The 19153-nt window shown below is 58.0% G+C and overlaps 2 protein-coding genes across 3 annotated transcripts in view; both read left to right on the top strand.

Moving 5' to 3' along the window:
• Positions 1-3852, top strand: part of Itga3 (integrin subunit alpha 3) — a 31599-nt gene extending 27747 nt beyond the window's left edge. Inside the window, exons 24-25 of the mRNA XM_023718123.1 lie at positions 1462-1587; positions 2651-3852. Of these exons, the coding sequence (XP_023573891.1) occupies positions 1462-1587; positions 2651-2806 (282 nt within the window). The 3' untranslated portion in view covers positions 2807-3852. The remainder of the gene's footprint in view (positions 1-1461; positions 1588-2650) is intronic.
• Positions 3853-7617: 3765 nt separating this feature from the next.
• LOC101592549 (pyruvate dehydrogenase (acetyl-transferring) kinase isozyme 2, mitochondrial) lies at positions 7618-19078 on the top strand. Of its 2 annotated transcripts, none has more exons than XM_004633636.3 (11): positions 7618-7905; positions 9334-9475; positions 14495-14566; positions 14734-14918; positions 15467-15556; positions 15722-15799; positions 16615-16691; positions 16788-16886; positions 16973-17080; positions 17445-17558; positions 18043-19078. In XM_004633636.3, the coding sequence occupies exons 1-11, from the start codon at positions 7788-7790 to the stop codon at positions 18181-18183; spliced, it is 1224 nt and encodes a 407-aa protein (XP_004633693.1). In that variant the 5' UTR covers positions 7618-7787; the 3' UTR covers positions 18184-19078. The 2 variants fall into 2 exon arrangements, with proteins under 2 accessions (XP_004633693.1, XP_023573809.1); XM_023718041.1 differs by lacking the exon at positions 7618-7905 and adding an exon at positions 8097-8185.
• Positions 19079-19153: the final 75 nt, after the last annotated feature.

Genomic DNA, 19153 nt, shown 5'->3' with positions numbered 1-19153 from the left:
AAAAAAAAAAATAATAATAATAATAATAATAATAATAAAGCTTTGGGCTTTTTGGACAGGGTCTCAGTAGCACAGGCTGACCTTGTACTTAGTCCCTTCTGTCTCAGCCTCAAACGCATCCAGTGCCACACCCTGTGAAGTGCAGATGTTTAACTTAGGAAAAAACCACAACATAAACAGTGGAGGATATGAAAACAGTGATGCTGTGTGATGTTGATAGGTGGGGCGAGATGGTACTGACTGGGGCCTCAGTCAGTGGGTTCCTTTTGGAGATGAATTTGTCAATCTCCATTCAAGCTTAGAAGTGCCCCTTCCTTTGCTCAGGCCCTGGATAGCCCGTCCTCAGGAGCTAGTGAGGCAGGGAGGCAAGCATACACTTGACATTCTAGAGCATTGCTGGGAAAGGCAGAGCTAGAGCTGTTCGTGCCGTCTTTCAGTGAGAGGCTGGCTTAGTGCGCTGTGACCCGTTTCCTGCGGTGACTGTGGCCCCGGGAGAGGTTGGCTTGGCCTCTGTCCATGGATGGGGAAGACGATCCCACTGGGGAGGAAAGAAACAGTTTGTATGAGCGGGCCTAGGCTGAGCCCGTCAGTAGGGATGGTACACATTAAAAAGTGAGTTTCTGGAGTGCCTTGCTTCTGGAGAGTAAATTCCTGGAAGCCTTTTATTTTCTTTTTTAATTTTTTTTTTTTTTCAGAACCGGGGATTGAACTCAGGTCCCTGTTTTTTAAATATATTTAATTTTTATTTTAAAAATGTATTTGGTACAAGGTCTCACTATGCAGCTTGGACTTGTAGTGATCCTCCTGTTTTCAGCCTCCCGGGTCTGGGTGGCCTGCTCAGTGCGCTTGGGGGTGGGGCCAGTGCCGCACCTGGTGCTGGGGATGGAACCCCGGGCCCTGCATTTGCCTAAGCAGGTGCTTAGTCTGCTGAGCTATCTCACCGGCCCTTTAATTTTCTTTGTATCAAACGTTTTATAGAGCTGAACCACAGAGTGGTGAAGTACGTTGCCCAGGGTCACACAGCTGGTGAGGGGCACAGCTAGACTGGAACCCAGGTAATGTGGCTCCTGAGCCTGTACCTTGGCCACTCTGCTCCGTGTGAGGCAGGCATTTGGATGAAGATCCAGGGATGTAAGATTCAGGGATTCATGGATATCCAAGATCGCAGCACACAGCCCCTCAGGATGGACCCAGGATCTAGGCCAGGCCTTGTAGGCAGCTCGGGTCTGAGGCTTGTCCAGGGAGCCGGGTCTGTGCAGGGAGAGCAGGACTCCTGCACCTGCTGGTGTCTGGCCGCCCCGCAGGGGATTTTTTTTTTTTTTTCCCAGTCCGTGGCTTCCCCCTACTGGCAGGAGGTCAAACAGCAGGGCCTCGGGCCAGCCAGGAAGAGAATGGTCCCTATGAGGGCTGCCGGGCCACGGGGTCTGACACAGGACTCCACGTGGCTTCTCTGTCCCCCAGTTCTCTGTGGACATCGACTCAGAGCTGGTGGAGGAGCTGCCAGCCGAGATCGAACTGTGGCTGGTGCTGGTGTCCGTGGGGGCGGGACTGCTGCTGCTGGGGCTGATCATCCTCGTGCTGTGGAAGGTTAGCACTCCTGCCCGCCTTTGGGGAACATCCCCTCCACCAGCCCCTGCTCACCGACCCTCCCTATCCTTGTGGCTCCCCATCCCGTCCTCATTTCCATCACAGCCCCCCATCCAGCTTCCAGTTCTCCCCTGCCCAGGTTAATGGGGTGAGCTGCAAGCTTGATTGGGGGAACCCAGGAGATTTGGCATCTGGCCACACCCCCAGACTGAGGCTGGGTTGCAAGCCTCCAGGCTCCCAGTCCTAAACTTTACCCTCGAGTACTGCTGGCTGTGGCACCCCAGGGCCCCTGATGGCACCTCCCACCTCCTCCCTCCAGTGCGGCTTCTTCAAACGAGCCCGCACTCGCGCCCTGTATGAAGCCAAGAGGCAGAAGGCGGAGATGAAGAGCCAGCCGTCAGAGACAGAGAGGCTGACCGACGACTACTGAAGGGGCAGTCTCTGCCCCGGCCCACCAGGGTAACATGGCCTGTGGGCCCTGCTCCCCTAGGTCCCAGGCCACCTGGCCGGGGCCTCTCACTCTGTCCTGTCTGCTCCTCTTCCTTTAAGGGCCAGCTGTGCCCTCACTGGTCCCCACCACCATCAAGGAGGGCAGGCCCCTCTACCTGACTTCCCCTCTGTCCACTGTGATGGACTTGGAACCCCAAGATGTGCCCTAAGGTCCACCCCCCCATGATCACTTTCCTTCCTGAGGACTGGAAAAAAGTCATAGCCAGGGCCAGGGTCCATCTCTGCAGCCCCAGGCATGTCCAGAATGACCTCGGACCTGTGACCTGCCCCTCCTGAGCCCCATGCCCAGGAGCCAGCTCTCCCTCCCCCAAGCCAGCCAGGGTCACTGCCTGCCCCTCCCCCTCCCCCACTGACAGGTCTCTGCAGCTGCCTCTCATCTCCATCTACCTCCCTCCTCCTCTCTGCTCTCCTCTGCTTCTCCTGGCCCCTGGAGGGAAGCAAGTCCCTGAATCTGTCTGGGTGCAGAGATGGGGGGAAGCTGGTGGGTCAAGGTCGCACTCTCGCCCTGCTGGAGCCTGGAGGCTGATGTGCCTTCTCTTCTCCCCACCCTCAGTGTGACTTCTTTAGGCGGACCCACTACTACCGGATCATGCCCAAGTACCACGCGGTGCGCATCCCAGAGGAAGAGCGCTACCCACCTCCAGGGCGCACAGCGCCCACCAAGAAGCACTGGGTCACCAGCTGGCAGACCCGAGACCGATACTACTGACGTCCCCGTGATCCCAAGCTGTCTCCCCAGCCCCCTTCTTCCTATTTATCCTTAAGTTATGCCTCTGACAGCCCACAGGGGCACTGCTGCTGGCCATCTCCCTGCAGGACTTGCCGAGAGTGAACCCACCGTCTCCCAAGTCTGGATGCCTGGGGGCCTCACTACTCCTGGCTTCTGCTTGTGCGCTGTGGATGGTGCCAGCCTCTGCCCGTGCCAAACCAAGGGCCTCTGCCAAAGCAGGAGGAAAGGCCCCGTGTGGTGACTCGCGCCCTTTCACACTGGGTCCACCCTGAGCCATAACCACTGGACCAACTTTGCTGCCAAGAGTAGACTACTGACAGGGAGCACGGCTCCCCGGATCCGAGGTGCAGCTGGGGTCAGGCCAACAACTGCCCAGGGGACATTCACTGGACCTGCCTGCTCACAGAGACAGCAGATAAGCTGGGAAGCAGGTCACAGAAAAGCTTTCTTCATGACTCTGTGACGCTTTTCTCCTGGGCCATGGACCAAACTATCAGGGAACACAGCCCAAAGGGACAGAGAGACCATACGACGGCGGAGTTGGGCTGCTCTGGACTGCCCTCGGGCACATTGGAGCCTCTGCAGGGTAGGGGACCAGCCCTGGGCCACACAGGCACTGCAGGATGAAGAAATACCAGTTCCTACCCACCCCTTCCACCCCAGCCTCAGAAGTGCCTGGAGAGACCCCACAAGATGTCAGAGGGAGTGACACTTGAATGTAGGACAGGAACAGATTCCTGTCCCCAGCCCAGCTGGCCAGGCCCCACTCTGTCCCCACGACCATGGAATGGGGCCTAGAGATGATGTTCTTGGCTGTCATTGGCTTTCAGAGTCACCCTGACTGCCCCTCCCCCATAGGCAGCATCTGAGGCCCATAGCAGTTGAGGCTGGTCCCCAGTACCTCCTCTGGCTGCCCTTCCCCCCACGGTACTGTAGCAGGGGGCTCCCAGCCCCTACCCCCGTGCCTTCTTTGTATACAGGCTTCTCACAGCAACCAATAAACAGTTCCCAGTTTGTACACCTGCCTTTGCCTGGCGAGCCCCAGCCCTTGGCAGCCCATTTCAGCTGAATGCGTGACAATGTCGTCACCCAGTGGGGCTCTGACCAAACAAAGCCTGGTGCTGGGGTCTCTGAGGCTTGGGGATGACACCAGCCCTGCCCCAGGCCACAGGCACATAGGTACTATCTTAAAGTTAAGATGAATCCTCAAAAAAAAAAAAGATGAATCCTCATAGGTGCAATCCACTGTGACCCCAGGTGGTCCTGGCCAGTGTGGAGGGTGGCTGGGTACAAGGACAGGGACAGAGCCCTCAGCCAAGGGCTGAGTTCAGGTGAGAACTTGCTGTTCCCCATCACCACCTCTGGTACCTGGAAACTCCCCCCAGAAGTGTGCAAGTACCTAGTGTAGGTAACTGTATTCTTTGGAATAAGCACCCCACTTTGCATCCTCTATTTCTGGGGGTTCCTGATGAGCACCTTCTTCTGTGCCATGACCTGTCTCCTCCACACAGGCCCTGGGAGTGGAGCAAGGCTCCCCACACCCTGATTTGGTTGTCCTAAATTGTGATACAGGCCCGTTAATTTTCCCCAAGGCTGGGCTGGGGGCGTAGCTCAGTGGCGGCACTTGCCCAGCACAGACGCCCTGGGTTCAAGCTCCAGCACTAGGGAGGGAGAAAGGAATTGTCCCCAAGCCCGTGGCCTCTAGTCAGACTTCACTGATGGTTGACGTTACTGCCCAGCAAAACAGCCAGAGCTCAGATTCAGCCCCTTCCATAGGCCGTGCTTCCTGGGAGATCCGCGTGTCTTCCTGGGAGCTACCAACCGCAGCCCTGGTGGGTGGCTGGCTGCCCTCCACTCCCTCCAGCAGGGCCCGGCATGACGGCATCCTGGACCCAGTATCCTGGTCCCCTCACTCTGAACTGGAATTTGCCTGTTCCTGGAACGACTGACAGCAGGATGCCCAATCCCCTTAGGAAAATCCCAGCCCCTACCTAGAGCTTCCCCCCAGAACCCTGTGACCAGGGACTTTCCTTGTTTTTAGAATCTGGAATTCACTTGTTCCGGCAATAACAGCTCCCGCGGCTTGTGAAAGCCCAGCCAATCCTGTCCTTAACAGCCCTTTCCTGCTTAAGGCAAAGCAGGTTTACGCGTGCCGCTGTTGGTTGCGAACGCACACGCAAGCAAACCTGCAAGTGAGTCGTTGGCAGGATTAACGCCAGTCTGACATGAAAGAAATTCAGGTGGCAGAGCGCTACAGTGCCCACAACAGGATGCTGCTATGCCGCACTTCCTGAGCTCCTAGAAGCGGCAGCACTTTCACACCCCTCTCAAGGTAATTGTTCCCTTTCTGGGAACTGTGACCATTAGCACTTCCGGGTCCTCCTTGTTGGGTGAGGTCATGTGACTAATCCTGGCCAATGAGATCGAGTGGGGAGTGGCTCATTTTGGGGCAGAAGCATTTATTTGCTGCTGGGGCCCTCTCACGGTTTTCCTTCCCCTGACTCCGATTCTCTGGTAGCTTGTACTGAGAAAAGCTCTGAGTCTCCGAGAGACCCCACCCCCACCCCACATTGCGCACGGAGTAGGACAGCTGGGGATTGAGTTTTTGTTGGATCAATTAACCTGCAGGGACTGCGTCCCTCCCCACCCCCATGCGCCAGGTCGCAAAATCTGCAAAAAATTGATTTTTATCCAAGCCGAGAGCCCACTAGATGGCAGACAGCTCTCAGGTGAAGATCATAGGCAATCTGTTGCGTTCCGATACCCAACCTCAGAGTCATGGCCTTTTCCTTATTACTTTTTTTTTAAGTTTAGTTATTTATTTAGAGTGTGTGTGTGTGTGTGTGTGTGTGTGTGTGTGTGTGGCCAGCTCAGCCCACCAGGGGGCGGGGCTGGCTGGCATATGGTGCTGGGGGATTGAACCGCGGTCCCTGCACTTTGCTAAGCTTGTTCTAAGTAGGTGCCTTAGACCACTGAGCCATCTCACCAGCCCTCCTTATTACTTTAATGTTGACAATAGTAGCAGCTATTTAGAGCTATGCACGGCAAAGGGTGCACACCTTTGTATATAATGGATTGCACCTGGCATTTGCAAATTGAGGTCACCAGCTCACTTAGTTGCTAGCCCATCAAAGTTTGGGGTCTTCTCGATATCCTAGGGCAGGTCTTCCTGGCAACCCCAATCCTTGTTTCATCCTGTCCTCCCTACTACGTGCCAGGCACTGTCCTGGTGCTGGAGAGAGAGCAGTGACTAAGACACAGGCTGTGCTTTCTGAAACGTGGTGGCCGGTGAAGAGCCCAATCAGTCAGCCGGCAAGCGCGGTCAGCGTTCACCCCTTGCTAACATCAGGGCCCTAAGGCTGACTAAATGGCTGAGACCTGAGGAGTGGGGAGGTGGCATTCAGATCTGACACTTGATTGTGACCAAAAGGCTGAGAAATAATGGATAGGTGACATTCTCCGGAAAGAACCGATCCCGACTGAAAAAAATGGCATTTGCAATGGCTTGGAGCAGCCGGCGGGTGGGGCTGGAGGCCGGGCACAGGCTGGAGAGTGAGGCTGAAGCACCTCAGGGACACCTGGGAAAGCGCCAGCGAGGAGTGCGGGGAAGCAGTGGGTCAGACCTGCAGCTGAGAACGGCCGGCAAGTCTCGGTTGTCCTATCTCTGAAGCGGGGTTAATAACAGTACAACGGAACTGTCTTACGAATTAAATGAGATAAGGCACGCACACAGCGCCTGGCACCGGAACGATTATTCCTGCTGTGGTAGTCCTGCAAATCTCAAGCCTGGCTGTGTTGGCTACAGTCGCATTCTGTTGTAACTTATTTACTGGCGCAGCCATCTCTCAAGTTGAGAAATGAAATGACTGAGGGAGAGACTGTGTCCTACTCTCGTCTGTCTCGTCTCAGAGCAAAAGCTGGCGCACACTAGGGACTTGCAGAGAGTGGGTCAAAGCAGTGAGAAGGGCTCCAGGCCTACGATGGGATATACCACGTACTACCGCAAGAGGGTGCACGACACCGCCCAAGAAGGGGAGGAGCTGCTGGGGGAGGCGACTCGCCGACCCCCAAACTCCCTTGCTCTGTCGATGCCTGAGGCGGAGAAGGTCGCTTTTCAGGCCGTCGCCCAAGATGCCAATTGATTATGTTTAACCAAATGAACTAGATAGTAACAAAAATGAAAGTGCTTCCAAAATTAGCACTGACTGTAGCAGCTGCCTCCTCCTCTGCTAGTCGCGAGGGGTTTGACTCTTTTGTTTTTCACTCGAAAAAAGCACAACGCCACTTTTTCCCGAGCCACTTGGACCTTTATGGAAGCGAACGGGTTGTACGTGCATAAAACAGTTCGGCACAGGCTTGCGTTCTGGTTCCGAATTTGGCAAATATTTAGTCTGGGTCAGTCATTAGGACTCGGAAGCCACAACACCCCATGGGACAGAGGGAGGAGTCAGGACAGGTGGACCGGGGACCTTTGGAAGGAGAAGGGGATTCGATGAAAGCAACCCGGTCAGGTCTGGGAAGAAAGGTTACAAAGAGCCAGCAAGAAAAGAACACAAGAGGAAGGGAAAAGCGGGGTGTTGCAGAAGGCGAAAGGCCTGCTTTCTCTGGGGAGGAAGGGGTTAACTCGGGGTCCGGCTTCTCCAAGGCCGGGGAAGATTGAGTGGCTTTAGACTCTGCCTCCGAAAACAGGCCGGCGCCGGCGATGACAGGGTTAAGGAGGTGGGCCTGGAGAGAAGCCACGTGCCGGGGTACACAGCTATTGGTACTGCTGGAGTTGTTTGTGCGCCGCCATTGGCCCGGTCGGGGCGTCGCGGCGATCTGATTGGCTAGGCGTCGGAGGGGTTGTCAGGGCCAGGTCGGGAGGCGGCGGCCGGATTTGGGCCGCGGGGCTGGAGTGGGCTGAGCGGGACTCTAGCGCTACCCGCCCGGGGACAGCAGCCGAGCCGCGGGCGCCGACGCCATGCGCTGGGTCCGGGCGCTGCTGAAGAATGCGTCCCTGGCAGGGGCGCCCAAGTACATCGAGCACTTCAGCAAGTTCTCCCCGTCCCCCCTGTCTATGAAACAGTTTCTGGACTTTGGTATGAAGGGGTTGGGGGTTCGCGGAAGAAGGGGTCCTAGAAAGGAGGGGGTCCACCCTAGGAGAGGCCCTGAGTGGCACGAGAGCAAGACAACAGGCAGGAAGGGGTTAACGGGCAGGCGGGGCTGGCCAAGCCCGAAAGAGTTGGGGGTGGGGGTGGGGTCCCCCAGGCTGCTGGGTGGGAGGCAAGAGACATCCTCCCGGGGCCTTGGAGGGTAAGGGGCAGCGAGGCTGAGATGTCCGGACAGGAAGGGAGTTGGATCTCATCCAGGCATAAAAAAGTAATGGGGGTTTTCTTGGGGACTGTAAGAGTGGGGAAAGTGAAAAAATAGGGGGGTTGCTAGAGTCCCAGGTCTAGCAATAGAGGGGGGTCTCAGGGCCCACTGGTGGGAGGGAAAAGGTGGCGCTGGTAGGTGCTGCCATCTGGGAGAGACCTGGGTTGGCCCTGAGAGTCAGACCCTGCTGGGCAGAGGGGGAGAGAAAGCCTCAGGCGGCTGGGGAAGGGGACTCTTCCAGAGGAAGCCGGGAGCCAGCGCCCCTGACTCGGGTTCCTTCACCCATTCCAGCTCTCTAGTGGGCAAGGGCACTTGAAGATCAAATCTCTTCCAGCCTGGCAGCCAGGGCCCCGCTGGGCGGGGACCCAAGCCACCATGAGGTGGTCAGGCCGCTTGTACCCTCCCTTGGCTATCCCTGGGTCCCCACTGCCCACTGCCCAGGTGGCTCAGACTTGTGTGGGTCTGTCTGTCAATTGGGCATTTCCATGGTGTCACCTAGGAGTTGGGAGGGGGCCCAAGTCTCTCAGGCATTGAGTTAACTGTGGCTGGCTTAGGTTACTGCTGGGACTGTAAATGACACCTGTGTCTTCTGCCCCCTCCCCTGTTTGAATCTTGAACTTTGCCCATGCAGGGACATCTGGGCCAGTCCCCAGTCCCCATCCTGGACCCTGGTTACAGAGCTGTCACAGCTGTGAGGGGTCTGGTCTGCTTGTACAGTAAGAGGGAAACAGGCTTTCAAAAAAATGGTGACGTGCCCTGAGTGGCAGGGTTGGAAGCAGCACCTGGACAAACCCAGGGCCACCTCTGCACTGTGACTTCATCAGCTCTCTACCTCTCCATTTGGACCACTGGCTGAGGTCCCCATTTGCCCAACGTGAGTCCTGGTTTAGGGACAGCATGACAGTGGGCACCCATCATCTTGCCAGCCTGGTAAGATGGCCTGGTACAAGGACACCATTGAGTCCCTGGAGCTGTAGGAATCTAGGCATACATAACCCCCTACCCCAGGCCAGAACTCAGCCCCAAGAAAGTAGCATTCCCAAGTATACCCCCGCCCCGCTGCCAGCTGCAGGTGCTGCCGGGAGGGAAGGAACGAGATATCTCTGGTGCCTTCGGTTCCCAGCTGTGGGCTCATCCCCTCACCCTGTCTCCAGGGTCCAGCAATGCCTGCGAGAAGACCTCCTTCACCTTCCTCCGGCAGGAGCTGCCCGTGCGCCTGGCCAACATCATGAAGGAGATCAACCTGCTCCCTGACCGGGTGCTCGGCACGCCCTCAGTGCAGCTGGTACAGAGCTGGTGAGACCCTACCCACTCAGCTGCCCTGTGCCTGGGCTTCTGTGGAGTCTCCATGGCCCCAGCAAGGGTGGGAGCCTCCAGGAAGCTGGGAGTTGCCCCAGGACACAGGGATCCTGGCAATGACAGGAGTGAAGGCCAAGTCCTCAGGGCCCTGTGTCCCTGTGTCTGTGGGACAGCCCTAGTGTTACCACCCTCCTTTCTCTAGGAACCCGGGACATACCCAAGAAGTCAGATTTCAGAGCCAAAACCCCAAGGCAGGCTGACATCAGCAGTGGCCACCAGCCCTGGGCCTGTCAGGCAGTGTGTCCTTAGGATAGCTTTTGGGAAAGCAGAAATGCAAACAAGGGAATCTTAGACCAAACAATACCATCCAAGCTACACTTCTGTTTTGGATGTTGGAGAACTCTCACGTAGATGGGGTGACATCTCCCTCCCCAAAGCTTGCAGGTAGCTATTTGGCGAGCAGGGAGCCTTGGGAAGGGCCGCTTAGAGCACTGCCTGGGGTTAAGCCATGGACACTGTCGGCCGGGCCTGTCACATGGAGCGTAAACAAGGGAGCGCCCTGTCCCTGGCTGCAGCTGGCGGATCATCGCCAGCCGGCTCTGGTGGCGCCCTTGCCGAGTCCTGCCCTCAGGCTGTGCTGTGGGGCCTGACTGGTTTCCTCACAGACTCAGGAGCGCATGTGGCCCCTCTGAGCCCAGCACCACACAGTGTCTAAGGCAACAGCAAGAGCTGCCCTCAGGAACCCATGATCACCAGGGAAAGGAAGCTCCAGCCAAGATAGGCCGAGCAAAGTGCAGGCTGGACTGTGGATTTACTTAAATGACGTCAAAGGACTAAAGTACCATGGGTTGCTTACACACACACACACACACACACACACACACACACACACCTGCTCACTGTAGATGCATAGTATATTCATTTTGACACTTGGAAAATGCAGAAACATAGATGCAGCGGGTCCTAATGGTGCATACCCATCATCCCAGCACCCTGGGAAGCTGAGGCAGGAGCACCCAAGTTCCAGCTCAGCCTGGGCAGCTTAGCAACTCACCATAAAAAACAAAAAGGGCTGGGAAGGTGGCTCAGCATAAAGACCCTGGCTTCGATCCCCATGTAGAAGAAGAAAAAGAAAGCAGCAATCACTCCCCTCCCCTGGAGCCCTGCTGAGGTTTTGTGAGGTTCACTGGTTCCCCCCCCACACACACCCCAGAACCCCTCTGGGCATGCCCCGACTTACTGTGAGGAAATTGGCTGCGGTAAGGGAGGGTGCTGCACACATGGTGTGTAGCAGGTGCACAGTGAATACTGGTCCAATCAGAAGTTGTAGAAAAGTTGAAATGGACACCAGAGGTGGCCTGAACGGAGGGGAGGGCCTGGTGAGGCCATCTGGGGACTTGCTCTGTGGACAGTGGCTGTGCTGTGGGGCCAGCCATGGGGTGCCTGACCGGGTCAGCCCTCACTGTGCCCAGGGCCTCTGAGCCAACGGCAGGCTCCACCACGGGTGGTGGAGCAGGGGGAGGGAGCACAAGATGCCATCTGCTCTCCCGGCTGTGTGCAGCTCACTGTCCCAGCTGCCACGCTAGCTGGTTCCTGGCTCCACGACAAGGCTGCCCAGCCTCCTTTCTGGACCCAGTGAGTGCCCCTGGGACAGCAGGTTGCAGAGGGAGGGCAGAGTCCCTGGATGCCCGGTGACTCCCGCAGGAGGCCTCCAGAGCCCCTTCCCTAGAGTCAGTGACACGTGAGGGGTGGAAGCCTAGAAGGAATGTGAGCCACAGCAGGAGCAAGCGCAGCTTTAGATGAGCAGGAGCGCTTCCTCAGTGGGTCATTCATCTCGAGGAGGCAGCCAGGGGCCTGCTAGGTGTCCACATGCTGACGCAATCATGGCTTCCTTAGAGTTTCCAGAGCCACAGGCATCAGCTGCAGCAAGAGAGACTGTGGTGAGAGGCAGGAGGGACTGCCTGAGTGGTTGCTTATAGTAATGCAAAGCACTTTTTCTGAGAAAGCTGGATGTGTGGGTGGTGAAGGAGGGCAGAGTCTGCAAGGGAAGCTGAGGCAATTCAGAGGCCACTAGTCTGTGTGCAGACAGCTAAGCAAATCACTAGGAAGCTCCTCCTCAGCTGGGGACAGGTTCTGGGCAGAGTCACCATCAGCAAAGGATTTCTGGTCCCAAGTAGACCTGATATACTATTGCCTCTGGACAGACTTGGGTGGCAGGACCATTATTCGGAGGTGGCAGGCAGGTGGAGAAAGCCCTCGGCCTCCCATCAGCCTACGCCTCTTTGTGTCTTGCTAAACATTTGGTCCTGGGCAAACACTTGGATGTCTCTGGGCCTCAGGTTCCTCGCCTGTGAAATGGGACCCCTGTGGCTGCTAGGTCAGATGCCGTTGCTAGATGCGCAACGTGGGCAGAGCTCCGTCTACCCAGCGAGGTCCCTGGGCTTCTGGGCGGCAGCATCACCAGGCCCAAGGTGGTGTCATCATGCGGAAGTTTCTGAGGCAGGGCGGATAGTAAGTGACCTGTGGGCACACTGTGTGCTGGGAGCTATTCTGGATGTGCTCCCCACCGCCTTCTGTTGTGGGCCTCACCTATGACCCCTGCTCTCCAAATGGGCAGCTGCGGCTTAGAGAGTGAAGCATGTCACCAAGGGTCACTGAGGAGGTAGGCAGTAGAGCTGGGATTTGAACCCAGGCTGTTGGGCCTGGAGGCTGCATTCTGGAAGGGGCAGGAGAGGGCGAAGCTGTGGGGCAGAGGCACTTGCAAGCATTTCACTTACAGAAATGCCAGTGTTGGTGGGGGCGCAGAGAAGGGGCCCTGAGGAACGGCAGGGTGCACCGTGGCCACCAGGAGACAGGGAGTCACCCTTGCCACCAGCACCGGGGACTGGAGGAGGCTCAGTGGGTCACTCGATGGGATGCTGTGGGTAGCTCCGTCTGGCCAGCCTCCCTGCCTATCAACAAGGTGTGTGGACCCCTTCTGCCCCTGGAGAGCCCCGCTCCCACCTGAGGGCCCTAGCCAGTCCTTGCCTGGCAGGAGAACGGGTGAAAAGCCCAGGCCCACTCTGCCAGGCCCCAGCTCCTGGAGTCTGGGGCGCTGGGAACAGTCGTGCAGGAGGGAAAGCAGGAGTGAACGCGCCCTGGTGTTATCGCCTCTCCTCTAAGGCCTGTGTGTCCCACCAGAGGCTTCCTGCTGGGAGCCCTGTGTTGTAGTTGGGGAGTGGAGCTTCCACACACCTGCAGATGGCTCACTGCATATTCACAAACTCACGCGCGCGCCCACGCCCAGCTCCCTTCTGCTTCCACACGGGCCTCCAGCACCCCGTCCCTCCCTGCCCACACCCTCTGCGCCCTCTCTGTGCCCCTCCCTTCCTGTATCCTGCATTCTTCCTCTTGCCTTCCAAGTCCAAGGCTGGGGCTGGTGAGCAGAGCTTGGCTGACTGGGCCTCTGTGTCCCCTCAGATCTTCCTCCCAGCCTTCACTTGGGCCCTGCTACCTCCCCTGCCTGGGCCAGCTCCTTGTCTGACTCTGGCACAATGGCATCGAGGAGCCAGTGTGGCTCCATGCCTGAAGTTTCTCTGTAGGCTCCTAGGCATGGCCAGAGGTGGCATCCGGAGTCCCACACCTCTGAGCCAATCCTCGATCCTCCAAAAGCTCTCCTCTCTGTCCCAGGGGTGCATCCATCCCCTCCTTTGGGGCCTGGCCCGGCAGGGCTTCCATACCCTGCAGTCCAGGACATGGAGGCCTGCAGCTGTCACCTTCTAAATCCCTGCGCTGGTGGTACTGCCCACTGCCAGCCCATCCCAGTGCTCTGTGCTCATATCAGTGGCCCCACTTCTGCCCTTGAAGGTTCACTGGGCAGCCCTGCCACCAGGGCTCCGGAAGTCTGACCAGCCTGCCCCCACCACTGACCAGCACAGACAGGGAGCAACCCAGCATCCCTGTCCCAAGCCTTTCATCCCCGCTGGCCCTGGGTCTCCTCACCTGCCCCCATACCACATGTTCCACCTTCTCTCCCACACCCCCCTCCTCCTAGGACCCCTAGGAGCTTAGGGGACACTGGATTTGCAGCCCTGCTGGGAGTGGGGGTAGAACCCAGTGCTATGCAGTTTGTCCTCTAGGAGCTGCATGGTGCGGTCCCCATCACTTGGTGGGGGCAGGGAGTGCAGAACAGAACCCAGGCTGCCGCCCTTGGGCCAGTGTGGATGCTGAGCAGTCCCCTGGGAGAGAGTCAGGTGGCCCTGGGTTCATGCTTCTCTGTATGGCTGGGCGGGCTCCCTGCCCTGCCTGAGCCAGTCATGGTCCACTGCAGGGAGCAGGTCCTTCGTGCTCTGGGGAGGCCCAGGCTGTGCCCCAGGAGTTCTTCTCTAGGTCAGGGTGGGGCCCACCTGGAGCTCAGGGGTTTCGCTCAGCGCTGACAGTTCTTGAGCCACCGACCTAACAGCAAGCAGCCAGAGTATCCACAGCATATGGACACCGTGCTAGCGACTGCCTTGAAAAGACCTCCTGTTCCTAGTGGAGAAAGTGAGGCCCAGAGAGCTTCTATGCCTGACCCAGGGCCGCACAGCTTGGCCAAAGGGCCAGGGCTGACACCTGGCAGAGCCACTCCAAGCTAGCTCTTTCACCCTCTTCTCCTTGTCTTACCAAGAGAGGGAAGGGCATTCCCAGCTGAGGAACAGCATGAATGGATGCTGGGTACAGAGGCAGCCCAGACCCCTCTCTCCAGTCCAGGCCTCGGTCTCCGGGGCTCCGGGCCACTCCTGAGCCTTCGATTAGAGTATTCTGGAGCAAAGTTGCTCAAGGGGCCCAGCACACTGTAGGTTCCTTGCAGAGCTTGCCGGGTTGCCAGGGTGACCCCGTGCAGAGGATGTGGCCTGGGAGCACATGCACAGCTGTGACTAGGCCGGGCTCTGCGTGGTGCCCACAGCAGGAGAACAGAGCAAAGTCCGGCAAGGGTGATGGGTTGTCACCCAGCACACAACTGAGGCTGTGTCTCCTCCTGCCACCCCCCCCGTCCAGGTATGTTCAGAGCCTGCTGGACATCATGGAGTTCCTGGACAAGGACCCTGAGGACCACCGCACCCTGAATCAGTGAGTAAGGTCCTGGGGGTGGGAAGGCACGGACCGCCGAGGTCCTGGCCCCGAGGATAGAGCTCAGGGGAGCTGGCCCTGGGTTCTGCTGCCTGTAGGGAAGACAAAAGAATTGGAAGAGAGTCAGGGCTGGAGCCGGGCAGAGTGAGTGTGTGCCCTCCCTGCAGGTTCACGGATGCCCTGGTCACTATCCGGAACCGGCACAACGACGTGGTACCCACCATGGCCCAGGGCGTGCTGGAGTACAAGGACGCCTATGGTGACGACCCGGTCTCCAACCAGAACATCCAGTACTTCCTGGACCGCTTCTACCTCAGCCGCATCTCCATCCGCATGCTTATCAACCAGCACAGTGAGCCTGGGAGCCAGGAGGGGGCTGGGGAGGGGGCTCAGCTGGGGCTCCCACGAGGGAGTGGTGACCTCTACCAGTCTCCTTTTGGAGTCTTGGATCGTGAAGAGTGGGTGACAATCACAGAGTCCTCCTGGAAAGAGAAACTTGAAATGACAAATGTTTGGAATAGTAGAAGTTTGTAAGAATGCTAAAATAGCGTACACCTGTAACCCCAGCACTCCAGGAGGCTGAGGCAGGAGGATCCAAAGATTTGAAGGTCACATCCTGGAGTTAATGAGATCCTGTCTCAGAACCAAAGAATAAAAAAGGTCTGAGGGTGTATCTTACTCTAAAGGCCCTGGGTTCAATCCCCACTATCAGACCAAATGAACCTAAAAAGTAGCAAATTCGGGCCTGCAGAGGCCCCAGGCAGCCTGAGCCAGTGATACCCCGCAGGACTGGAGGCCAGGCCTCTTTAGGTGGGGAGCTTAGGATGGGGGTGAGTGTGAGAGAAGGGGTGCAGGACCGCTGAGGCTTAGCCAGCAGCAGCACCCACTTTCTTCCTGTAGCCCTCATCTTTGAAGGCAGCACCAACCCGGCGCACCCCAAACACATTGGCAGCATCGACCCCAACTGCAGCGTGTCGGAGGTGGTGAAAGGTGATCCCCCTTTCCTCCTCCCTGAGAGGAGCCCAGAGAGGCCCTGGGCCAGAGCGTGGCCCACCCCCGCGGTGGGGCCACGGCCTCATGGGATGGGGACCGTGGCCAGTGTCCGTGCTGGGTGAGCGCCCCCCACCATGCCCTGAGTGCCCCATCTCCTCCCAGATGCCTACGACATGGCCAAGCTCCTGTGTGACAAGTATTACATGGCCTCACCTGACCTGGAGATCCAGGAGGTCAACGGTGAGCTGCAAGCTTGGCATGTGTGACTCTTGTGGGAGGGTTGGGACACAGGGGACCAAGGGAAGAGGGGCTCGGGGTGGGCGGCTTTCTAGATTGGGGAGCACCTGAGCTATAGTGGTTATTAACTCATCCTGCCAGCCAAGCGTGGTGGTGCACACTCATAATCCCAGCACTCAGGAGGCTGAGGCATGAGGATCTCTGTGAGTTCAAGGCCAGCCTGGGCTATATCGTGAGATCCTGCCTCAAGAAAAGATAAAAGCACATCCTTAATTCATTGGGCAGCTGCTTATTAAACATTGGGTAAAATATTTATTATAAATGACTGGCTAGGTCCTGCCCTCTTTGAGGGTCATAGTCGTGGCTGGGAAGGCTGGAGAATGGGGTCTTTAATCTGGAATAAGTAAACAAACAAGGTCATCCAAGTCCCAGCGACAGGAAGGCAGTACAGGCGATAAGGGACCCTGGGTGGGAGGGGTGGTGTGTGAGGTCAGGTGTAGTCTGACAGGTCAGAGGGACTTGATGAAGGTCGGCTTCTCTGCAGCCTGCCGTGGGCTGCTGGTGTGAGTGGGCACCGCAGGCCCCGCTCCTCCAGGCTCTAGGAGGGCCCAGAGCTAAGCGTTCAACCTTGGCCGCGCAGCCCCAGCTCGGGAGCCTGTGGATTCCATCTCTAGCTGGGCAGCCGTGCCCTAGTTATGGCCTTAGTGGGTGGTGGGGGGTGCCTGTCACTAAAACAAGAGTGGAGGAAGGAGAACCTGGGACCCTGGGGAAGGCAGTGGGCACTAGCTCGTTTCCTGACCTTGGTCTTGACCCTGCAGCTGCCAACACTACCCAACCCATCCACATGGTCTACGTCCCCTCCCACCTCTACCATATGCTCTTTGAACTCTTCAAGGTGAGGGGGCTGAGGGGTGGCTGGAGCTGGCCTTTCCCTGGGGCCACCATTAGGGCTGGGCCTTCTCTCAACGTGTCTCTCCTCATTCCTTCCCAGAACGCCATGCGGGCCACCGTAGAAAGCCATGAGTCTAGCCTTGTTCTCCCCCCTATCAAGGTCATGGTGGCCTTGGGTGAAGAAGATCTGTCCATCAAAGTATGTGACCTTTGACCACAGGCTAGAGAAAGAATGGGCCGGGCAAGGGGTTTGGGTGGGGCCCTGACATGTCCCCTGTCCCCTAGATGAGTGACCGAGGTGGGGGTGTTCCTTTGAGGAAGATTGAGCGCCTCTTCAGCTACATGTACTCCACGGCCCCCACACCCCAGCCCGGCACTGGGGGCACCCCGCTGGTGAGACGCCACATCCCCACCGGATGCCATTGCCTCTGTCTCATCCTGCCCCTGCCCACCTGCCTGCCCAGCCTCTCTCTGTCTGCCCTCCTGTCTCCTTTCCTCAGCTCCTTCTGTTCTGCTCTCCCTGTGCCCGTGTCTTCCCATAGCGCCTTTCTTGTCTGGTGTCCAACTCCCTAATGTCTCCCTGTCCCTCCTGTGCAGGAGGCAGGACCCAGCTTGGGAGGCTGAGACTCAGAGGAGCCTGTGGGCCCCGCTGTCGCCCATCCAGCCTTCTTCCCCACTCCCTACCATCCCACTCAGCTCCACTCGCACCGCAGTGACCCCAGCCCTGCCCCACCCCCACCCCTCTCACTCTCCACAGGCTGGCTTCGGTTACGGGCTGCCCATCTCCCGCCTCTATGCCAAGTACTTCCAGGGGGACCTACAGCTCTTCTCCATGGAAGGCTTTGGGACTGACGCTGTCATCTATCTCAAGGTGAGGCCTGCTAGAGAAGGGGTACTGGCAGACTGGCCCCCACTAGACCACCTGTCCTTCCCACCACCCTTTCCTGGGTCCAGGCTCAAAATCAGAACAAAGCCAGAGTTGCTGGACACACAGCCCCAGGCGCGCCAGCATGGTGGGGAGTTCCTCCAGGACGTTCTGTTAGGCCAGGCAGGGAAGGGGAGTGCAGAGATCTTGGCGTTCAGCCCCGAGGGGAAGCCTGTAGAGCTGGCGGCATGGCGACCTGGACCAGGTTCATGCGGTCTGGCCTCGTCCTCTCCGTCTCTGGCCCCTGAAGGGGGCAGCTTCTTGAGTGGGCAGGAGCAGGGCCCAGAAGGGACAGACCCTGTTGTGGGTCCTAGCCAGCGTCTGGTGGCCGAGCCAGCTCTGACCAGGGTAGGGTGGGCGGTGCTAGGGATGGTGAACTTTGATGAGTGCAGTCATGGGGACATGGGTCGCTGGCTGTGCCACCCTCCAGGCCCTGTCCACGGACTCGGTTGAGCGCCTGCCAGTCTACAACAAGTCTGCCTGGCGCCACTACCAGACCATCCAGGAGGCCGGTGACTGGTGTGTGCCTAGCACGGAGCCCAAGAACACGTCCACGTATCGGGTCAGCTAGGGGCCTCCTGCGCCCGCAAGCAAGAGGACAGACCACTGCCTCTGGGTCTGGCCACCACAGGGGCCCCCATCCCTCCCTCCAGAGGTGAGAGTGGGGGTGTCTTCTTGATGACCAGGCCCTATCTCTCTGTGGAAGTCCCTGGGTGATTGATTGGTGGTGGTTCCTAAGTGCCAATCTGTCTCCATGGAGATACCAAGTTGGTCTCCCTGGGGTGCAGTCTTCGTAGGTGATGCCTGAGGGCCAGGGGTCATGGCTCCACCCGATAGGGTGCCCCAGATGCCCTGTGCCATGGCAGTCCCTGTCCCGGATCCCGGGTGCCCCCTCACTGCCTGCATAGCCCTGGTCTTCCAAGTGGATGCCCTGCTTACCCCATGGTCTCCCATTAGGGCACAGTGCCCCAGCCGCTGTCAGTGTCAGGAGGGGTCCAGGTGCCCCCGCACCTAGGCATGAGTGGGAAACGGGTGCACTCTTGGCCCTGGTTTGGGGCCTGGTCTTAGAGTTTCCCCCTGCACTCTGGGCATTAAGATCAAGGTGGGATGGGCACAGCTCTTGCCCAAGGCTCACCCCTAACAGGGAGGAACCCAAGAGACTGCAGAGGTCACCCGCCCAGCCACGGACCCTTGGTGACCTTGGCTGCGGTGGCACTGCCTCCTGTGCCCTGGCCCAGCATGTCTGCACATGCACAGCCCACCCTCCCCAACATACCTGCCCTGTCCTGCCTGAGCCCCAAACCCCAGAGTCCCGGTGGCTTCCTCCCTGGGATAGTCTCTGTACATAGCTAGTTTTTTAACCCTGGGTGCCAGCCCCCAAGAACATGAGAGGTGAAAGCTGTGTGCTCCTCCCCGTGGCTGTGACAGTGACATCACAGTAAAGAAGAGAATGAATGAGACCATGATCTGGCTGCATTGCTGGGAGAGGGAGGGAATCCATGCATGTGTACCCGTGTGTGCACATGTACACACACACACAC

Source organism: Octodon degus, unplaced genomic scaffold (assembly GCF_000260255.1).
Source record: "Octodon degus isolate 3935 unplaced genomic scaffold, OctDeg1.0 scaffold00056, whole genome shotgun sequence".
Taxonomy (NCBI): Eukaryota; Metazoa; Chordata; class Mammalia; order Rodentia; family Octodontidae; genus Octodon; species Octodon degus.
The sequence above is the reverse complement of the archived record's forward strand: the minus strand, read 5'-3'. Positions and strand labels throughout refer to the sequence as shown.